Source organism: Eublepharis macularius, chromosome 4 (assembly GCF_028583425.1).
Source record: "Eublepharis macularius isolate TG4126 chromosome 4, MPM_Emac_v1.0, whole genome shotgun sequence".
Classification (NCBI taxonomy): Eukaryota; Metazoa; Chordata; class Lepidosauria; order Squamata; family Eublepharidae; genus Eublepharis; species Eublepharis macularius.
The window spans coordinates 102,288,156-102,310,116 of NC_072793.1; the positions used below are offsets into that span (position 1 = coordinate 102,288,156).

General features: G+C 39.7%; 1 protein-coding gene across 1 annotated transcript in view; it reads left to right on the forward strand.

Moving 5' to 3' along the window:
- WDR82 (WD repeat domain 82) overlaps positions 1 to 21,961 on the forward strand; it is a 39,364-nt gene that overhangs the window by 3,055 nt on the left and 14,348 nt on the right. The window contains exon 2 of the mRNA XM_054976900.1: positions 17,706 to 17,803. Coding sequence (XP_054832875.1) covers positions 17,706 to 17,803 — 98 coding nt within the window. The remainder of the gene's footprint in view (positions 1 to 17,705; positions 17,804 to 21,961) is intronic.

A 21,961-nucleotide genomic window follows, 5' to 3' on the forward strand; every position in this document is an offset into this window, starting at 1 on the left:
AGCGGTGGGATCTCAAACATCCTGAGGAGAAGAAAATATTTTAAGTGGGATATAATAGCCTGGGAGGAGGGAATATTCTGAGAGAAGGCATTCTGAGGGGACAGATAGCCAAAGAGACAGAGTGTTCAGTTAAATCCTATGAGGAATATAGAACTGTTATAAAGGAAAGACACAGAAGAACTAGTAGGATTTATAAGAGTGAACATAATCTGGTGAAGTTTAGTAAAATTGTAGAAGGAATTACAAGTAAGAGAGAGAAATGGCAGAGTTTATGGGGATGAAAAAGGAGGCTCTGATTCAGAAATGCAGTGAGTTAAATTTACTTCATGAGGGGAAAAGTGTAGAAGAACTGAGAGTTATACTAATACAAAGCAGTGTGGAGCCTAGGAGTACTGCATCTGAGAGAAACCGTGAGGGAATGTATAATCCTAGTCCAGAATATTTAGAGTTTCTAAGAGAAAAAAACCAGTTTGAGAAGGAAAAGTTGAAAGTTGATGCAGAACAAAAACAGTTTGAATGGGAAAAGCTGAAAGTTGATGCAGAACAAAAACAGTTTGAGAGGGAAAAGTGGAAAGCTGAAATGGAACTTAGAGTTCAAGAGATGGAAAGACACACCAGTTTGGAAGCAGAAAGATTACAATTAGAAAGAGAGAGACTTAAGAATGGGGACAAAAAGGAGGGAAACTCTGAACCCAGAGCTGATTTACCTCGAGTTACCCCAAAAGATTTTATGGTGTATGTGTCAGGAGAAGATCCACAAATTTTCCTGTCCACTTTTGAGCGATCTGTTCAGAACTGGGAAATACCAGAGACACAATATATGAAGTATTTACCCAGCTTAATTAGAGGGGAATTGGCTGAGATCTACAACACATTTCCCTCAGTTAAACCTGTTGTTTATGCTGAATACAAAGAGGCAGTATATGACAGATTTAGGCTAGGTGCTGATTAGTTCAGAAAGAAGTTTAGAAGCCTAGTGCCTCAGAAAGAGAAGTCATTTAAGTCTTTTAGTGCCAAACTGACAGACTATTTTGATAAATGGATTTCATCTGCCAAAGCTAACTCTAAAGAGGGAATAAGGGATTTAATGATTTTGGATCAGTTTTTATTTCAACTTCCTTCAGAGATCAGACTTCTGGTTAAAAATAAACTTCCAGAGAATATCAACCAAGCATCAGAGTGGGCAGATAGATTAACACTTAATAGAGGAGGATGGGATTGCCGTGAAAAGAAAGACTATTCTTATAAACCAGAGTTTAAATCAAGTAAAGGACAAGAGGGAGAAAAGAAAGGAACATATGAGAGAGCTGAGATGATAAAAAGTCGGGATAAAAATATAGAAAGAAACCAAGATGGATACTGGAATGATAGAAGATGTTTTGTATGTGGTCTGAAAGGGCATTTAGCTTACAAATGTCTAAAGAACCAACCCAAGCAAACAACGCTTGAGCATGTAAGGAGGGTCACTGGAACTGACTCAGATGATCAGAGTGATGAAGATGATAGAAACTCCAAAAGCTCAACAAACACAAATGAAACACCCAGTAAGAACACTGCCTTACACATAAACACTGAAGAAACAGTCTACTTGTGTGGGGTAAAGACAGATAAGGTTGCTCAGGGTACTGAACTGAGAGAGGTGGTACAAATAAATGGGAGAGATACTTTAGCCATTCTAGACACAGGAGCCTCAGTAACACTGGTCAGGGAGGATTTTGTTGATAAGAAAAACCTGATTCCAGATAAACAGATATCCTTGCAAGATGTGTGGGGAAATTCTAAAAGAGTGCCACTAGCACGGCTAAAAATTAACTGGAGAGGAAAGGAAGAATATTTTCCTGTAGCAGTTATTAAAGAACAGAAAATACCAGTAGTATTGGGAAGAGATGTAATGGGAGCAAAGGCAAGAATTCAAATACGCACTGACTCTAATGATTTGCTACAAGTTGAAGCCAGGGGAGCAGAAGACAAGCCCCTAGGTATCCTAGCAACAGACACAATTGATACATTGCAGGAGGGAAAAAGAAAGAGACAAACTCCTGTTAGTATTACTGCTGAAATGTCCCAAGAAAAAGGAAGAGGCATAAATAAAAACCCTGAGGAGTTTAAAAAAGAAATTATGAAGGATCCTGAGTTAAAGGACGTAAGAGAGGAGGCCAGGCAGAATGAGATGAATGCAGAAACAAACATTTTTGCATGGGGAAATGAGTTGTTACAGAAAAGGGTTACTAACCTAAAGCTAATTTGTGAAAAAATAGATACGTCAGAGCAAGAAAACTCTTATCTGGATATAGAAAATAGAATGCCGAAAAAGACTCTAACTAGCCAGAGAAACCTCAGATTTCAACTAGAGTCCTTAGAGAAACAGAATACACAAATTGATGAAGAGAATTTAGAACTCAGAACAGTTGAATCTTTGAAGAGTATGAACCTCAAGATGACTCAGTTACAATTAGAAAACAAAGAACTAGAAAGTGAGAAACAACAGCTTTAGAAAAGTCTAGAGCTTATGAAAACCTCTTTTAAGAAGGCTAAACATTTAGAAGTCAGTCACCAAAGTTTGGATATAGAAAACCAAAGGCTGCAGAAAGTCCTAGAAAACAGCAACAAAAAAATGCAGCATTTAGAAATGGTGATTTATTTTGCCGTTATTGCCTTTTTAATTGTCTTTCTACTAACGTACAGAAGCTATCAGTCAATTAGAAACAGACTTTATGTTGGAGGAGAGAAGCAACTTGATAGTAAAGTTGCTGAACTGATTGAAGACAAATGGAAAGTACTAGAAAAGCTCAGCATGTGCAAAAAACAGTATAAAGAGTTAGGAAACGTCTTGAAGGATGCTAGCCTTTTAAATGAGTCACCCAGTGCATCAAACATGAAGAGAGCATGTAAAGAACTGAGCTCAAACCCTGTTCGCAAGAAAGAAATAGACTGTTTAGGAAAGAACAGAATATTGATAGAGAAACAACCAGAAGAAGCAAACAACGACCTAGTAGAGAAGGCCAAAGCCGAGATGACCTGAGCCCAGCAGTGGAGCATCCCAGAGAGCGAGATGACACCCCAGTAGAGGAGGAACGCAAGTTAAAGAAACCCAAGTCTTTAAACCAAAAACCACAGAAGAGTGAGAAGTGGACTTAACTGGAACTGCAGAGACAATAAAACATTCCCTAAGCCGGAGAAAGCTGCACACAACTCTTCTAAAAAAGAGATGTGTTCCGCTTAAGGAGAAGGGCGGGGGGATTTGTAATGATTCCAAGTAAATGTGTGCATGTGTCTTTAAATGCTTAGTTTGAGCTAGGTGAAGAGTGGGGGTGAGAGAGGGAAGAGTGAGTGATGTGATTGGTTGATGACTGAGAGTGTGGGCGGAGTGAATGCAGTTTAGTCTGACAGTGCAGAGAGAAAGGTTTCAGTCAGAAGAAAGCAGGCTAGCTGTGTGCTGCCTGAGTATACTGAAGTATTTATGACAGAAATATAACCTGGGTGGAACCTGAACTGAGCATGTTTGTGAAAGGACACTCAGTCAGGGAAAGAGAGGCCAGCTGTGTGCTGCCTGAGCAGGTTTAATATTTTTGTGAATGGGAGTCAGAGAAAGAGGGGCTAGCTGTGTGCTGCCTATATTTGAAGTATTTGTGAGAGAACTATTGAGTCTAGTGAAGGAGGCTAACTGTGTGTGAAGCCTTAGAAGAGATCTGTGTGAATGAGTTTATAGGAAGTAACTTTAAGAACTAAGAACTACTTTTATGAAACTAATACGCTTCTTGAAAAATAAACATTTATTTTGTTTTGTTATATCCCCGTGTAGCTGTCGTTGCTATATCCCATTCATATCCTCAGGGCCACATAGAACCACGAAGGAGCCTGACGCTTAAACACGTTACCAAAGGGGAAATTTGAATAAAATATTTTGGAATAATATATTCCTGGTGGCAGCAAACTACCCAGAGGGTGTAAGGGGAAGATTAAAAGGAAAATCTACCCCAAAGAAAGTACATGTCATAACAAGTGGAGGCATAGCGGTGGGATCTCAAACATCCTGAGGAGAAGAAAATATTTTAAGTGGGATATAATAGCCTGGGAGGAGGGAATATTCTGAGAGAAGGCATTCTGAGGGGACAGATAGCCAAAGAGACAGAGTGTTCAGTTAAATCCTATGAGGAATATAGAACTGTTATAAAGGAAAGACACAGAAGAACTAGTAGGATTTATAAGAGTGAACATAATCTGGTGAAGTTTAGTAAAATTGTAGAAGGAATTACAAGTAAGAGAGAGAAATGGCAGAGTTTATGGGGATGAAAAAGGAGGCTCTGATTCAGAAATGCAGTGAGTTAAATTTACTTCATGAGGGGAAAAGTGTAGAAGAACTGAGAGTTATACTAATACAAAGCAGTGTGGAGCCTAGGAGTACTGCATCTGAGAGAAACCGTGAGGGAATGTATAATCCTAGTCCAGAATATTTAGAGTTTCTAAGAGAAAAAAACCAGTTTGAGAAGGAAAAGTTGAAAGTTGATGCAGAACAAAAACAGTTTGAATGGGAAAAGCTGAAAGTTGATGCAGAACAAAAACAGTTTGAGAGGGAAAAGTGGAAAGCTGAAATGGAACTTAGAGTTCAAGAGATGGAAAGACACACCAGTTTGGAAGCAGAAAGATTACAATTAGAAAGAGAGAGACTTAAGAATGGGGACAAAAAGGAGGGAAACTCTGAACCCAGAGCTGATTTACCTCGAGTTACCCCAAAAGATTTTATGGTGTATGTGTCAGGAGAAGATCCACAAATTTTCCTGTCCACTTTTGAGCGATCTGTTCAGAACTGGGAAATACCAGAGACACAATATATGAAGTATTTACCCAGCTTAATTAGAGGGGAATTGGCTGAGATCTACAACACATTTCCCTCAGTTAAACCTGTTGTTTATGCTGAATACAAAGAGGCAGTATATGACAGATTTAGGCTAGGTGCTGATTAGTTCAGAAAGAAGTTTAGAAGCCTAGTGCCTCAGAAAGAGAAGTCATTTAAGTCTTTTAGTGCCAAACTGACAGACTATTTTGATAAATGGATTTCATCTGCCAAAGCTAACTCTAAAGAGGGAATAAGGGATTTAATGATTTTGGATCAGTTTTTATTTCAACTTCCTTCAGAGATCAGACTTCTGGTTAAAAATAAACTTCCAGAGAATATCAACCAAGCATCAGAGTGGGCAGATAGATTAACACTTAATAGAGGAGGATGGGATTGCCGTGAAAAGAAAGACTATTCTTATAAACCAGAGTTTAAATCAAGTAAAGGACAAGAGGGAGAAAAGAAAGGAACATATGAGAGAGCTGAGATGATAAAAAGTCGGGATAAAAATATAGAAAGAAACCAAGATGGATACTGGAATGATAGAAGATGTTTTGTATGTGGTCTGAAAGGGCATTTAGCTTACAAATGTCTAAAGAACCAACCCAAGCAAACAACGCTTGAGCATGTAAGGAGGGTCACTGGAACTGACTCAGATGATCAGAGTGATGAAGATGATAGAAACTCCAAAAGCTCAACAAACACAAATGAAACACCCAGTAAGAACACTGCCTTACACATAAACACTGAAGAAACAGTCTACTTGTGTGGGGTAAAGACAGATAAGGTTGCTCAGGGTACTGAACTGAGAGAGGTGGTACAAATAAATGGGAGAGATACTTTAGCCATTCTAGACACAGGAGCCTCAGTAACACTGGTCAGGGAGGATTTTGTTGATAAGAAAAACCTGATTCCAGATAAACAGATATCCTTGCAAGATGTGTGGGGAAATTCTAAAAGAGTGCCACTAGCACGGCTAAAAATTAACTGGAGAGGAAAGGAAGAATATTTTCCTGTAGCAGTTATTAAAGAACAGAAAATACCAGTAGTATTGGGAAGAGATGTAATGGGAGCAAAGGCAAGAATTCAAATACGCACTGACTCTAATGATTTGCTACAAGTTGAAGCCAGGGGAGCAGAAGACAAGCCCCTAGGTATCCTAGCAACAGACACAATTGATACATTGCAGGAGGGAAAAAGAAAGAGACAAACTCCTGTTAGTATTACTGCTGAAATGTCCCAAGAAAAAGGAAGAGGCATAAATAAAAACCCTGAGGAGTTTAAAAAAGAAATTATGAAGGATCCTGAGTTAAAGGACGTAAGAGAGGAGGCCAGGCAGAATGAGATGAATGCAGAAACAAACATTTTTGCATGGGGAAATGAGTTGTTACAGAAAAGGGTTACTAACCTAAAGCTAATTTGTGAAAAAATAGATACGTCAGAGCAAGAAAACTCTTATCTGGATATAGAAAATAGAATGCCGAAAAAGACTCTAACTAGCCAGAGAAACCTCAGATTTCAACTAGAGTCCTTAGAGAAACAGAATACACAAATTGATGAAGAGAATTTAGAACTCAGAACAGTTGAATCTTTGAAGAGTATGAACCTCAAGATGACTCAGTTACAATTAGAAAACAAAGAACTAGAAAGTGAGAAACAACAGCTTTAGAAAAGTCTAGAGCTTATGAAAACCTCTTTTAAGAAGGCTAAACATTTAGAAGTCAGTCACCAAAGTTTGGATATAGAAAACCAAAGGCTGCAGAAAGTCCTAGAAAACAGCAACAAAAAAATGCAGCATTTAGAAATGGTGATTTATTTTGCCGTTATTGCCTTTTTAATTGTCTTTCTACTAACGTACAGAAGCTATCAGTCAATTAGAAACAGACTTTATGTTGGAGGAGAGAAGCAACTTGATAGTAAAGTTGCTGAACTGATTGAAGACAAATGGAAAGTACTAGAAAAGCTCAGCATGTGCAAAAAACAGTATAAAGAGTTAGGAAACTTCTTGAAGGATGCTAGCCTTTTAAATGAGTCACCCAGTGCATCAAACATGAAGAGAGCATGTAAAGAACTGTTCGCAAGAAAGAAATAGACTGTTTAGGAAAGAACAGAATATTGGCAGAGAAACAACCAGAAGAAGCAAACAACAACCTAGTAGAGAAGGCCAAAGCTGAGATAACCTCAGCCCAGCAGTGGAACATCCCAGAGAGCGAGATGACCTCAGCCCAGCAGTGGAGCATCCCAGAGAGGAAGATGACACCCCAGCAGAGGAGGAACGCAAGTTAAAGAAACCCAAGACTTTAAACCAAAAACCACAGAAGAGTGAGAGGTGGACTTAACTGGAACTGCAGAGACAATAAAACATTCCCTAAGCCGGAGAAAGCTGCACACAACTCTTCTGAAAAAGAGATGTGTTCCGCTTAAGGAGAAGGGCGGGGGGATTTGTAATGATTCCAAGTAAATGTGTGCATGTGTCTTTAAATGCTTAGTTTGAGCTAGGTGAAGAGTGGGGGTGAGAGAGGGAAGAGTGAGTGATGTGATTGGTTGATGACTGAGAGTGTGGGCGGAGTGAATGCAGTTTAGTCTGACAGTGCAGAGAGAAAGGTTTCAGTCAGAAGAAAGCAGGCTAGCTGTGTGCTGCCTGAGTATACTGAAGTATTTATGACAGAAATATAACCTGTGTGGAACCTGAACTGAGCATGTTTGTGAAAGGACACTCAGTCAGGGAAAGAGAGGCCAGCTGTGTGCTGCCTGAGCAGGTTTAATATTTTTGTGAATGGGAGTCAGAGAAAGAGGGGCTAGCTGTGTGCTGCCTATATTTGAAGTATTTGTGAGAGAACTATTGAGTCTAGTGAAGGAGGCTAACTGTGTGTGAAGCCTTAGAAGAGATCTGTGTGAATGAGTTTATAGGAAGTAACTTTAAGAACTAAGAACTACTTTTATGAAACCAATACGCTTCTTGAAAAATAAACATTTTGTTTTGTTTTGTTATATCCCCGTGTAGCTGTCATTGCTATATCCCATTCATATCCTCAGGGCCACATAGAACCACGAAGGAGCCTGACGCTTAAACACGTTACCAAAGGGGAAAGTTGAATAAAATATTTTGGAATAATATATTCCTGGTGGCAGCAAACTACCCAGAGGGTGTAAGGGGAAGATTAAAAGAAAAATCTACCCCAAAGAAAGTACAGGTCATAACAGTCCCATTGAAATCACTGTGACTTCTTTCTGAGTAAACAGAAAATCAGACTGCTTGTGTGTTATTATGTAGTTTGCCTCCTGTGTAAACAAAACTCTCCTTTGTATTTTCATTGTTTCTTTTTCATGAAGGATTTTTAAAAGTTTGTTCTTTGCTTCAGTATGCTCAAGGCATGTTGTCCCTGCACACAACCTGTGTGTTGACTTCATGTGCACTCACCAGATGTCACAGATCAGAATTTATGCATGGTCTGCATCCAGGGAAAGAGGTGATATGGAAGACTCTAGTTCATGTCACACCTGTGGCTTTTGTTTTTGTTTGCTGTGCTGTCAGTTGTGCTTAAGACTCCCAAATGTCATTGCAGAAGGCACACATGCAGATGTGATCTTTGTCATGCTAGAAACCTGTCAGGTTGACAGTACTGCTTTTGAGATTGGCCATTTGATTGGTGAAAAATTATTTGGTCGATTGACTGGTGAAGTATTAGTGACATCTTTAAAGCATTAAGCTTATTAGAATAAAAATGAAACTTTAACATATTTGATGCGTATGTTATTTACTAAAACAATTGGTTAATTTCATTGTTACACAATAAAAGGGGAAGAGGAAGTACCCCCTGATAATAATAACAAGAACAACAATATTCGATTTATATACCGCCCTTCAGGACAACTTAACGCCCACTCAGAGCGGTTTACAAAATATGCTGTTATCCCCACAACAATCACCCTGTGAGGTGAGTGGGGCTGAGAGAGCTCCGGACAGCTGTGACTGACCCAAGGTCACCCAGCTGGCTTCCAAGTGAAGGAGTTGGGAATCAAACCTGGTTCTCCAGATTACAATCCCGCTTCGCTTAACTAGGACTGAGATACCTGTCAGCAATAAGGTTTCCCAGAACAATTATATTTGGGGAAATTTTCAGTACACTTTCCAGAAAATTATCCATTGCCTTAAGTAGAACATAATCTGACTTGGCATATTTATTTGGCATATATTTAGTGAACAATTTTTAAAGTTCTTCATATTAATTATATTCCTTAGTGTCAACAAATGTTTGAAGTTAGATATTTAATGAGGAAAGAAGCCAAATGATGTGTGACTTAAATATTATATTCAAGTAAATCTAAAGTTTTATGTGGAAATTGTTTTTGTTAGAATAACACTTCTAAAAATGTAAAGACCGTATAGCAAGCACTTCCCCTTACATTGTTTAAATTTAAGAAAAAGTTCTGGAGGCAAAGAAACCTCAGAAACCTGTTGACATTCTAATTTTAGCATGCCCAAAGAACTGTGCAAAATATAACATGCACATGGTTGCTTTCTCATGTGTTTCAATAGAGTTTAACTCTTGTCCTCAGAGATCACTGAGGCACCTCATAACTTACATTTTCGCTTTGGTATTGATTTGACCTGTATAGTCCAGCAGGGAACATCATAATCTAGATTATCACAGCAGAGTCTTGTCTGAGGAGATAGAGACTTTAATCAAGAAGATAAAGCCAGGGAAAGCCCCTGGACTGGATTTGGTTATGCCCGAAGTCCTTCGTTCTGACACTGGATGGTGGGTCCAATTTTTGGCATCTATTTTTACATCAATCAACAACTCAGGCAAAATGCCCAGATCAAGCCATCTTTTTACCAATTCACAAAAAAGGGGACAAACTCAGTCCAACTAATTACTGGCCCATCAGTCTTTTGTTGGTGCTGGGGAAATTATATGTTTCATATTTATGGCAGAAACTTGAACACTAAATTCTATCAGAACATGTTCTTGCAGGGTTTATGCATGGACCAGTGTGCAATTCTCTACCATCTGGCAGAAAAAAATATATGATCTCAAGTGGTTCCCTATATGTTGCCTTATTGATCTATGAGCAGCTTTTGACTCTGTACCAAAAAAACAGCTATGAATCAAGTAGAGAACCACTTCTATTGACTGTTGACTGCTGTGGCTAATTGAAACACTATATGAGCCCTCCTATGCACATGTCTGTTACAGCAATCTTGGTCACTTGTCTGGATCTTTTCTGCTGTGAAGAGGGGTCCATCAAGGATGTGTTTTGGCTCCTTTATTGTTCAGTTTATATATGAGCAAGTTGTTTGTAAAGTTAAAATCATCCGACAATCACTCTCCCTCCCTAACTAATGCTGAAATACCTGTATTGTTATATGCTGATGATACTCTCCTCCTTTCCTGCACCCCTGTTGGCCTCTGCCGTTTGCTGAAATCCTTTTCTCGATATTGTATTGGAGGAAAATTGGAAATCAATAATAACAAGTCTAAGGTTATGATTTTTACTAAGCAACAGCGACCTCCAATTTATAATTGAGAAATTAATGGGGGAAAGTTAGAACAAGTTAAACAATTCCAATACTTGGGAATACTTTTTCTATATAACTTGTCACGGAAGCAACATACTGAGAAGGCCCAACAGTTAGCTGTCCAAACGACCAACACAATAACTCATTTTTTTTTCTCTAAAGGAGGCCAATATATATCTGCACCACTCTCAGTATATAACTGTAAGAAGCTCAGTTGTTATATGGTACCCCAGTTTGGATCACAGGAGCTCCTCACTGTATGGCAGGAACTGTATTGAGAGCTGAATTAGGTGTGCGCTCTCTTGAAGCAAGGGTCTGGGCATCTGCTTTCAGATTCTGGCTCAAACTAATTCATGCCTCTTTGGGATTAGGTAGGCTTTTTTTTTTTTTACTGAGGATCGATGCCTTTAAATCAACCTGGCAGAAATTGGCAACCTCCTGCCTGGATTGACTGGGAATTTCCCCTAATGATATTGATTTCCCAAGTCTGACTTTTACTGAAAATTTGATTTTGAGATGCATTTATGATTTAGATGATCTCGGTACTACAATTCAAGCCCAAAGAGTGTCCTCTCAACCTAGAACTGGCATATCCAAAAACTAGCCCCGCGTATCTCGACTACCTGACAGTCCCTAAATATCAAAGAGCCTTTATGCTGGCTTGTTTTAATTCAACCCCAATGGCAGAACTATATGGCCATTTTGGAAGGATTTCATTAGCAGATAGATGCTGTAACTGTGACACAGGGAGCCTTGGCACCTTGCTCCATTGTCTTTTGAACTGTCCAAAATTCCAAAAGTATAGAATCGAGGTTATACTATAGCAGTAGCCAATTTTTTTTCATATGTAATCAAATCTAACAAATAGCCAGATCTGGACAACCTTGAGTTTTAGCTGTAATTGTTATATTTTTTGCTATTATTATTACTATTACTATTATTAGCTGTTACTCTTATTGATTTTGTTTATTTGTTGGACTGTTGAATAAAGAGTAGCTTTAGATTATTATATATATTTATGACTTTATCCCCTCACCCCAACTTACAGATCAATAAAGTATGCAAATACACTTTCAACCATTTTCTAATGATACATAAAAATAATTATAGTTTTGGAACTGCCAAGTTTGTCTGATACTGCTTTGATAATAGCATCCGTCTGTTGTTAACTTTAGAAACCTTTAGAAATGAACAATTTCTGCAGAAGACTAAAACATAGTAAAGATTCCTTCCTCATATCTTTGATCCAGCATGCCAGCTCTAGTAATTTTTGCACTTTGATGCCTAGTTTGACAAATTAGATTTGCGTTTACTTATAGACATGGTTAACACTCACTCCTTCTGTTGTTTGGTTTTTTTTCTTGGCTTTATGTATTTTTAGCTACAGTTTCCCTCCGTTTGTTTGGTGTAGTCTAGCTTTGACTCTGTTAAGCCAAAGAGAATGCACAAAACCTGTACCTACTACCAGCACTATTCTTTTTCCCTTTGCATTTGCCACTTAAACAAGAGAACATTGAGTTTCTGGTTTTTTATATACATTCTAGGTAAGTAATGTTGAAAGTACGGGTGTGCGATTTGGGATTCAGATTCGGGTACAGTACCCGAATCGGACCCAATTCGCAATGATTCAGGATTTCCGAATCCAGCCCAGCATCCGCAGGGAGATCCCTGCCAAACAGCTGATCTTGCCGGCAGGGGTTTAAATGCCCCTTTCTGTGCCACTGCGAAGCAATGGCACGGGGGGGGGGTGAGGTGGGGGGGTTTGCTTCCCCTCACTTCAGTATGCTCCAAATCTTTATGGAGCATACAGAAGTGAGCTAAATACCAGAATCCGGAAGCGGCTTGCCACTTCGGGATTCTGGTAATTCTGGATTTTTTTTCCACTTCGGATAAACCCAAAGCAGGAAACCCGAATTTTTTTAGCGTGCACACTCCTAGTTGAAAGCCTTTTACATTAGTTGACTGATACCACCTTGAATCTCAGTGAGAAAATCGGGATATAAATGACATACATACATACATTCATACATACATACATAGGAAGAAATTAAATTTTCAGTATTGTTTTTGCATTTGTAGAAAATTGCTAACCCTTATTGGGACAGATCATGATAATCATGCATCCAATGTGCAAAATATATTTATAAGCTAGCCCCCTCATAATAAGAGGATTTATTTACTTACTTCATTCATACCCTGCTTTTCTTACTTATGGGGGCCCAAAGTAGCTTTCAACCATCTCCATTTTATCACCACAACAGCCCTGTGATGTAGGTTAGGCAGAGAGCATGTCACTAGTCCAAGGTCACCCAGCAAGCTTCCATGGGAAAGTAGGGATTTGAACCAACCAGATCTTAGTCCCTCATTCTAGCCTTTACGCATATATTGTGTGTTATCTCCCTGGACCTAAGTCAGCTAATATCTTGATGCAAATGCATGAGATAATTCATCAGCAAGACTAAGCAATGCATAAAAACAGTATAACTGACTGTTGCCAAACACAGTCCTCCGAGAAGGCTCCACAAGGAGAAGACTGTCTGAGGAGCGCAGCTGGCATGTGGAAGTATTCAGGGAGATGCAGTATAGTAACTGTGAGGGCCTTTGGCTGTGAAGGGCTTTAAAGTTAATAACTAGACACTTTAAATTGGGCCCAGAAGCAAATAGGTAACCATTTCAGTTGACAGAGCGCTGTAGTTATATGTTCCAAATGACTGACCCCAGGCACAAGTCTTGCTGCTGTAGTTTATACCAATTGAACCTTTCAAGACTTCAAAGGAAACATAAATTACTATAAACTAAACTACTTAAAGCTAATTGCTTAGAGCAGGAGGTTTGCATATAGATTTCTTATGAAGGGGTGCACAGATAAGGGATTGGTTAAGTATATTTTCATTTTTTACGGTTGCCCCAGGCCTTCCCACCCCCACCCCCCCATTATTTGGGAGAAATAGATGGTTTCCATATTGCACTAGGCTTTGGAGTAGGCGGTCTGTGAAGGTTACACAGGTTCAGGTCTTTCTACTGAACAGGATCCATTTTGATCATTGCTGCTGATGTTTTTGTGCCAAATGCAGAATTTTTCAGGGTTTGACAGGACTAAATTTAGCAGTGTTTGGATTTGCAGCAGGCAGGTAGCCTATGGGACATTCAAGGCTGCTGAAATTCCTGCCTTGGCAGGCATATTTAAGTAGATGAGTTCCCCAGGCAGCAGTAGTTGATTTCTTGAGGTATTTGATCTAAACCTAAAGTATAGCAGATTTTTTAGAATTGTGTTCCATTGCAAGAAAGTGTAAATCATGAAGACATTGTAAAATCAGTGCTGAAAGTTTGCCCACTTTGTCTTAAAATCTCTCAAATACATTCTGTTCTGGATGCTGGTTATAATAAATAAGTGACACTTGAAAAAAATGTCCAATACACCTTGTGGTCCATTTCTGAATTATTTTGATGCACTAACCACAATAGATGTTGGCAAGATTTTAGAATTTTTTAATAAAGACTACCACTTACATTCTGGACGCTTTCCATTGTGTTTTTTTTTAAGTAGGAGACCAATAACCTGCCTGTTTTAATGACCAAGGGGTGTTCTGTGAGTCAGCAGTTGATTTATGATGTACACCAAGGATTCACTGATGTGGTCCTTACATGATTTCGATAATGAGGCTCTCCACCTGAGAGCAGAGCTAGGAAGAGTCCTCCACATTTCTTTGTCAAGTACCTAGGTTGTTTATTTAATGGATCTTTCCACTCTTCTTTGTTTTAAAAAAGACTGAGGCTGCTTCTTTTTTACTACTTTCCATTTCTCCAAGCCCTTTGTTCAGTAACATCAACGTCCTAAGCAGCTTCCTAGACTGCTCCAGCAGATGCTGCAGTGTCCTCTGAGGGAGAAACTGAGGCAGTTATCTGGCACCAAGGCAAAAGGGCCATAGAAGCCCTTGCCTCTCCCTGTCTTTCAGCAACAGCTATGGAAGAGCAACCATCAGGTCCTGCAGGCTCTCAAACAGGCAGTGGTGGCCATTTGCATTTTGGAGGGAAAATCCAAGTGCACACCAGGAAGGCCCCATAAATGGCATGGAGACTCTGCCAGGGAACACTCCAAGGTGGTGAGTAACTAGCAAGTGGGATCTTCCTGTAGTGTTTCTGAATCAGAGGTGGAAGGCCTCTCAGTTTCCATAGAACTACAATTCTAGATGGAACAATTAGTTAATGCAGACAGAGAGAGGCACCCCTGAAGAGGTCCAGACAGACCCATTCTCCCCTCCTCTCTCCTGTGCTCACAAGAAGTGACATTCTTCCTAATAAGGCACTGGACAGCAGAAAATCCAACCACCCTGGCATACCAAGGCAACTGTCCTGTGTTCTAGAGGCAGACTGGGTCTAGGTTTCTCGGGAGTAAGTTCCCAGGCTTGGCTGGCTGGTTGATCCAGCAATGCAGCTTTCCCAAGCCTCAGCCTAAATAGTCTAGGAGTTGATCTGACTCAGCTGTACTTTCTGGCAGTTGTGGAGGCTCCTGAGACTTCTTTGATCAGGATCCTGCAAAGAAGTGCTTCTCCCAGAGCCTTGTTATGGGAGTGCATGCTGTCAGGCTGGCACTTGCTTTCTTTGCACTGCCCCGGCCCAGGCCTGCTGCCACCACTCTTATGGTGTGGGAACTTGTCCTGAGATGCTATGGGGCCAGATTTGTGTCCTGCCCAGCAGAGGCCTACTAGCTATCTCAGAGGCTGGTAGTAAGGTCTCTCTTGCAGGCTCTGGCAGCAGTGGCCTCTGGCGCTGCTGGAGCATGGTCAGCAGGTGTCTCTGCAGCATTAGGCCCTCCCCGATTCCATTGGTCCTCCTTGTTCCCTGGCCTTGGCTTCTCAGGCTCTTCCTGTGAGCCCTCCAAGTCTGAGTCACTGGGCCGGTCAGAGGGGGGTCATGACAGCAACAATGAAAGATAAAGCAGCTCTCTCATCCTTCTCATCTTTCAGATCCCATGAAGAGTAGTCTGTAAATGACTCAGCTGGGAGAAAGGAATTGTCTGATGACAAAGAGCCCCTTCCTGCCCAGCACACCAAATGCCTTTTTCCCCAAAGAAATTCCCCTCACTCCTCTATAAAGCTAAAAAATTTTAAAGCTCCCAGCTCCCAATTTAGAGGAGCCAAAGGATGAGAAGGAAGAAGAATCAAATGAAGGAGACCTGGAGGTTCTGCAAGACTCCTGAGAACTAGGGTCTGTTTTTCCATTTCCCGTGTTCTTTACCACAGGTATCAAAGAAGAATGGGTCATTGCCCTGTCTCAGAGATTTCACGCTGGGAATTCTAAAAAGCTTTATTCCTTTCCATCTAAGAATACTAGATTGCTTAAAAATTCTAGTTATGGACATCCCTGTAGCTTCAGGGGTACATCTCTCCAAGAAAAGAGGAAGCAATATTGGCCACAAGAGTAATGCAGCACTGCACCAATCTGGTGATTAAAGCTTCCTTAGCCACATCTCTCATGACCAGGGAATCAGTCGTTTGTCTGCTCCCCCTACTCTGTCTCCAGATCTTAACCTTGCCTACCAGCATATCTCTAAAGTTTGGAAAGAGTGCCATCTTTCACCTCTGGTGAAAACCTAGACTCAATGACGTTATCAGCTGGGGCTGTGACCACAGATGTCAGCACAGAGGAATGTATGGCTGACACATTGGAATGCCAGTGCCCTAGCTAAGGCCAATTTAGCCATCTGGAAAGCTCTTTGGAAACAATCTGGTCAAAACTCTTGTGGAAACAAAGGATAAAAGAAGGTCATGCCCTTCTCAAGCAGAAAGGAAGACAGGAGACAAAAAAAAGACAGATCTCAGTTCTTTTTGTACTTACAGGTCTCTCTCCAGATATAGAAATTACTTTCAAAGATATCCTGGAGTAACAACAACAGCAACATTTGATTTATATACCACTCTTCAGGACAAGTTAACTCCCACTCAGAGCAGTTTACAAAGTGTGTTATTATTATCCTCACAATGATCACCCTGTGAATAAAAACAGCCAGAGGTATAGACCTCAAAATCAAAAATGCTTCTCAGGCCAGTCTTCAAGACCAAGAAAATACAACATGTGTCAGTAGAACAACTGATACCAGGAACCCTCCAGTGGGATGTTGACTCCAGAAATTCCCCCAATCCTGTGCGCAGTCCATGTCAGATCAATAGGTGCTAAGTAGGGTTGATCACAGACATTTCATTGAGCTCTCTCATCAGTAGTGATGGAGGTTGCTGATCTCCCCGATTCCCAAGTGTCCAAACAAGATGACAGAGATCGAGGATACTGAGCCTGTCTCTCCACAGACACATGCTTAGCCATCTCCTCCATTTTTTCACGGTGTAAAAAAACCCAGGAATCGGAGGGTCATCTTGGATCTCAACTTTATCAATAAGTTTGTGCAGTATAGAAATTAAAATTGAGATTTTCAGAACCGTCACTAAAGTGCTGCGGCAAGGAGCCTTTCTTGCATCCATATGAAAACATCAGTCTGACCATCCACTTCCTAGAGGAGCACAGCTTCCTCATTAACCACCAGAAGAGTCACCTTGACTCCCTCACAATCCATTCTTCATCTAGGGGGAGTAATATTTTAGTTCCAAGCAACTGACAATTTGGTTATAAGCTTATCTAATAACCCACCTTTTGTCAAGCAACTGACTTTACCAAGTCTGTTTCTTGGCTGTTCAGACCTTTGACTCAAGTTTCCAGGTCTGCTTAAGCATAGAGAACCTGTCTCTGAAACAATAGAGTTAGCATGACCTGCTCTGAGTCTCCTTTCTTGCACTTTCAACTCCCAGGCTCCCTGATCAGCTGATGCGGGGGGCTGCAGCTTGGAGCAGATGTCACACAGGACTGGTTTTCTGCTCCAAGCTTCCTTTTCCTTTCCCTCCTCCATCTACTGCCTATTGGAGGAAGCTGCCTTTTTCTATCCACCCTGGTTGCTACTTTCTTTCCTTCCTCCCTGGTCTCAGTTTGAACAAGAGGGACGAAATTGGGGGTAGGGGCAGTGTGGGGGATAGGGGATTTCTTTCCCCTGCATGTCTTATAAGTCTCCTACCTGTTCTGGTGTAATTCTAGACTTTGGGGTGGGAGTTGTTCATTGGGAGTTGTTGCTGATCCTACATCTTTTAAAATTTGCTTAAACTAGGATTTAAGAACCATCCATTTAATTTAACTTACCATACATTTTCTGGTAAGTAAAGGCAAGACAGTCTTAAGACAGTAACTTAATTATTTGACTTATTGTGTGCAGCTCCTTTGTTAAAGGCTTTGATGTGACTGGCATTAGCAGAATTTTTGTGTTGAAACAGATATATTTGTTCTTGTATTTCCTCTTGGCAGACCAAAAAGAACACTATACAGTAAAAAGTATGGAGTGGATCTCATCAGATACACACATGCTGCCAACACTGTGGTATACAGTAGCAATAAAATAGATGGTAAGTGATATATTCTTCATTACTAATCTTTGCCTTCCTTTTGTCAGAATTAGATAGCATTGGAGGTTGTGGGGAAATACTGCTCTTGACTAAACTGAATATTTTATTCGCTGAAGCCTTTTAGGTGGTAAATGTCTGGGTTTTTTTTCTGTTAGGATTTAATTTCTAAAGCATTGCTTTCAAAAAAGTTCCTTGGCCAGTTGTTAGCAATGAATCAGGGTGAAATGTGTATATCAGTGAATCAGTGCCTGTTAAAGGAGATGAAATGATCTGTTCAATTTGCCACTGGCTTAGTCCAAATCCTTAAAATATTTATTTAAAAGTATGTCCCACATGAACTTCAAATAAGTATACTTAGCATTGCAGCCTTTTTTCTTTCAAAATGTTAGAGAATTGTTGCTAAATTGTTTAGTGACACAAACTGTGTTTAAGTGATGCTTTTTATCAGAGCAGTCATTCACATCAAAATTTTTGTGTACCAGAATTTGTATTGATAACAAAATGAAATACAAACCAAACGTGATGGCCAGCTCCATGAATAGGGTTACCAGTTCTTCAGTATCAGTTGTGCAAAGGCCAGACTCAAGATAGAACTGTGTTACAAGGGAGCGGTGTTGCTTTTCTCTATCCCACTTAAATTTTTCTGCAGTTTTGATGTGTTCCTCAGCTGGACAAATAGTAGCTCCTTGGCATCATTTCATGTTAGAAAAAAGGCATGGAGAGAGGAACCTTAACACTCCCTCTCCTTTTCCTCATGTTGTGGCCCTGATCTAAATTGGACCTATTCACAGCTGCTGTTGTAAGGTAAAGAAATTCTGATACCTCCTTTCAGAGAACTCCCAGAATTATCTGGGCCCAAGTGCTCCTCTTCCCCAGCTTCTCTCTTGAATGTGAATTTTGAAAACTCAGAATCCATTGAAAGATACCAAGATACTAGTTTTATGCATCCCATAAAGAGTTTGAGTTTGAGTTTGTAATTAGGGAATGGAATCATAGTACTTCTGACCTCAAAATTTCTGTTACAAAGTCTTGTCTCCTGCAGTTAATATTTAATAATACCTGGTTAATATATTGCCCTTGTTTTCTTTCTTAATTCTCATCCCAGGTTGAGATTCCAAAGGAATTAGTTTTGTCAGTTTAATTTGTGTATGGAATTTCATTTCCTACCCAGAGCTGTTTGCAGCTTGAATAAAATAATGATTGTGGTTATTGTCATGTTATCCAGAGACGACACTGGGGAACTTGTGTATTTCAAAAAGGGCAGCAAGGTCAGAGTTTGGAGTAGAGATTAATTCAGAAGATTAATAGAAAGGTGGTGTAGACATACAAGGAGGGTGCCATATTCATGAAAATGTGACATGTTTAGAATTTATTGGCTTCTAGATCAGGAATGTTTAGTATGTTTGTGTGTCTACATATTGAATACTTCTGCATTTACTAAAAAATGTTTCTTACCTGTTACTGTATGGTAGCAGGTTGGCAGTGTTTACCTAGAATTAGTAAAGCATTTGTATTTTTAATTATCTCAATTAATACATAAGCCTGGAATCAGTAGCTACTTTAAATTAGTTTCTTCTGATTGAAGCATGGTGGCTGGAATTTCTCAAATTACAAAGATATTGGTAAAATACAACATATCATGTTACTTCACTGGTGGGTTCCCATTATTGGGTATGCAGAGAGAACTGTTCTTCCACATTGGTGCTGCTAACATTAACATCAGCTGCCTGATGTGAATAACTGCTTTGATGTTAACATTGACATCAAAAACTGTGCCTGATAAAGGGAAGAGGAGAGTTTATGTAGTTCGTCAGTGGACTCATCAGCTATATTGTTCTCCCAAGCTTGACATTTAATTTGCGCTCTAGAAGATGCCATCTCTTAAACTAGGCAGACTAGATCGCTCCTCAGAGGGTTTGTTAATTTTACCTCTCTACAGAGTCATCCCTCTTCAGAGGGTTTGTTAGTTTCCTCTTTACCTCTTCCAAGGCTCTGTGAATTATTAACAAGCCCTCTGAAGAAGGATCTAGCTGATTCCTGTAGAGAGAGGTGAAATTGAAACTACGGTTCCCAGCTAACATTGCATCTCCTTTCACTTGAGTGTCCTTGTATAATTCGTATTGAGTGGTTTAGCTCTCAGGTACCTTGCTTGTGAATGAACACAATCCTATAGTTATTTAAATTGGCTGAATCCATGGTTGTCTTTTTTCAAGATGGGGTTCACAGCCACATATCTCAGAGCAACTGGAACTATCCCTTCTTTTATTGAGGTATTTGTACTCACCTAGAGATTGTGAAGACCTGGAAAAAATTGGAAAATTCAGGGGGAGGGGGGGAATCATACTGTGAGGCATTTTTTCAATTTTTTCCAACAGAAAAATCACATATTGGGGGTGGGGGAACTGAGAAGAAACTCCTATGAAATATTTTATTTTAGAATGAGTGAAATGCTTCTTAAGCCAAGAATTTTTACACTAAAAATAATAGCATTAAAAAGTTTGAGGACTTTTGTAATTTCTTCAGTGGAAAAAAGGGGCAATTTGGGATAGAATTGAAAAAACCTTTTTTTTTCTTCTTGAATGAGAAAACCCTTGTTTTTCACTCATACCAAAAGTCCAGAATGAAAAAAAATGTGAGGACTTCTGGGGAGCACTGAAAAAGAATCTCTCATATTATAGACATACAGGATTTTCAAGATCTTTTTGTTTAAAAGTGAAAAAATGGCAACAATTAAAACACTATGTAATGATTATACACTATTAAAGTGTTCACTGTTTCAATGTTATGAAATGTAGTTTGATATCTAAACATGCTGCTTGTCCTACCTGTTGTAATCCTATGAGAAAGTTTTTTGATCAAATAGTATATATTTTTGTTTACTATAAAATATAGTTTTTACCTTCAACTTTTATTTTATCTACTTCTCAGATGACAAAAATTAAAGATACATGTGCTGTGGTAAGCACAGGGTGCAACAGATTGCATCTTTCTCAAGTATTTGGTATACTTAAAAGTTTTTCTTACAGAAAATGAAGGTATTTATTCTTTTAAATTCCATAAATATGCCAATAGTACAGTTTTAAATACTGCATTATAAATAATGCAATCCGTATTATTAAAACAGTACAAGAAGTTTAGGTTTGATATGAAATTGAGTATTACATATATTTCAAAATTCCCCCAAATTTCTGTTTTTCTGCTGGGGAAAATAGCGGTTTTTAATCATAAGAACATAAGCAAAGCCATGTTGGATCAGGCCAGTGGCCCATCCAGTCCAACATTCTGTCACACACAGTGGCTAGAAATCCAGTGCCATCTTTTGTCTCAGATGACAAAAATTAAAGATACATGTGCTGTGGTAAGCACAGGGTGCAACAGATTGCATCTTTCTCAAGTATTTGGTATACTTAAAAGTATACCAAAGTATACCCTGGGATGGGCGGTATATAAATTGAATAAATAAATAAAATAAATAAAGGACTGTCAGTGAGGCCAGGACACCAGAAGCCCTCCCACTGCCTTCCTTCCAGCACCAAGACAACAGAGCACCACCTCCCCACAAAGAGAATACCATCTATCTCCTGTGGCTAATAGCCACTGATGGACCTCTGCTCCATATATTTGTCCAGTCCCCTCTTGAAGCTGGCAATGCTTGTAGCTGCCACCACCTCCTGTGGCAACGAATTGCCACATCATGCTTCAAAGTTTCCTGAAAGTTTACATCTCTGTAACCACCTGGACCCATTTGGGCAGCCTTTTATAAGAATTCAGAGGCCACAAGGGTAAACCTAGCTGTGGTGGACCATACACTTCTAAGCAGTTTATCTGCTTTCTCAGGCTTTACCAAGTGAAATTCACCTAAGCAACTGTGATCAGATTTGTATCCTGAGACTGAATCTGTTCCAAATGAGAAGAAATTGCATCAGGTGTGAGTGATTTTATCCTCAAAACACTTAGCAAGGATGTCACTGCAAGCCTGTATAAATCCTTTGAGAATTAAAATACAAGCACATCTGCTCACACACACACACATACGATACAGAAAGGCCTTGCCAGGCAACATGGTGCAAAGCTGATGGTTTCAGAGAAGTGAAGCTTGCCTTGCTGCCATCAGTGCCGCTGAAGAAATCCAGTGTGTTCTCATTTGTGTTTAGTTGA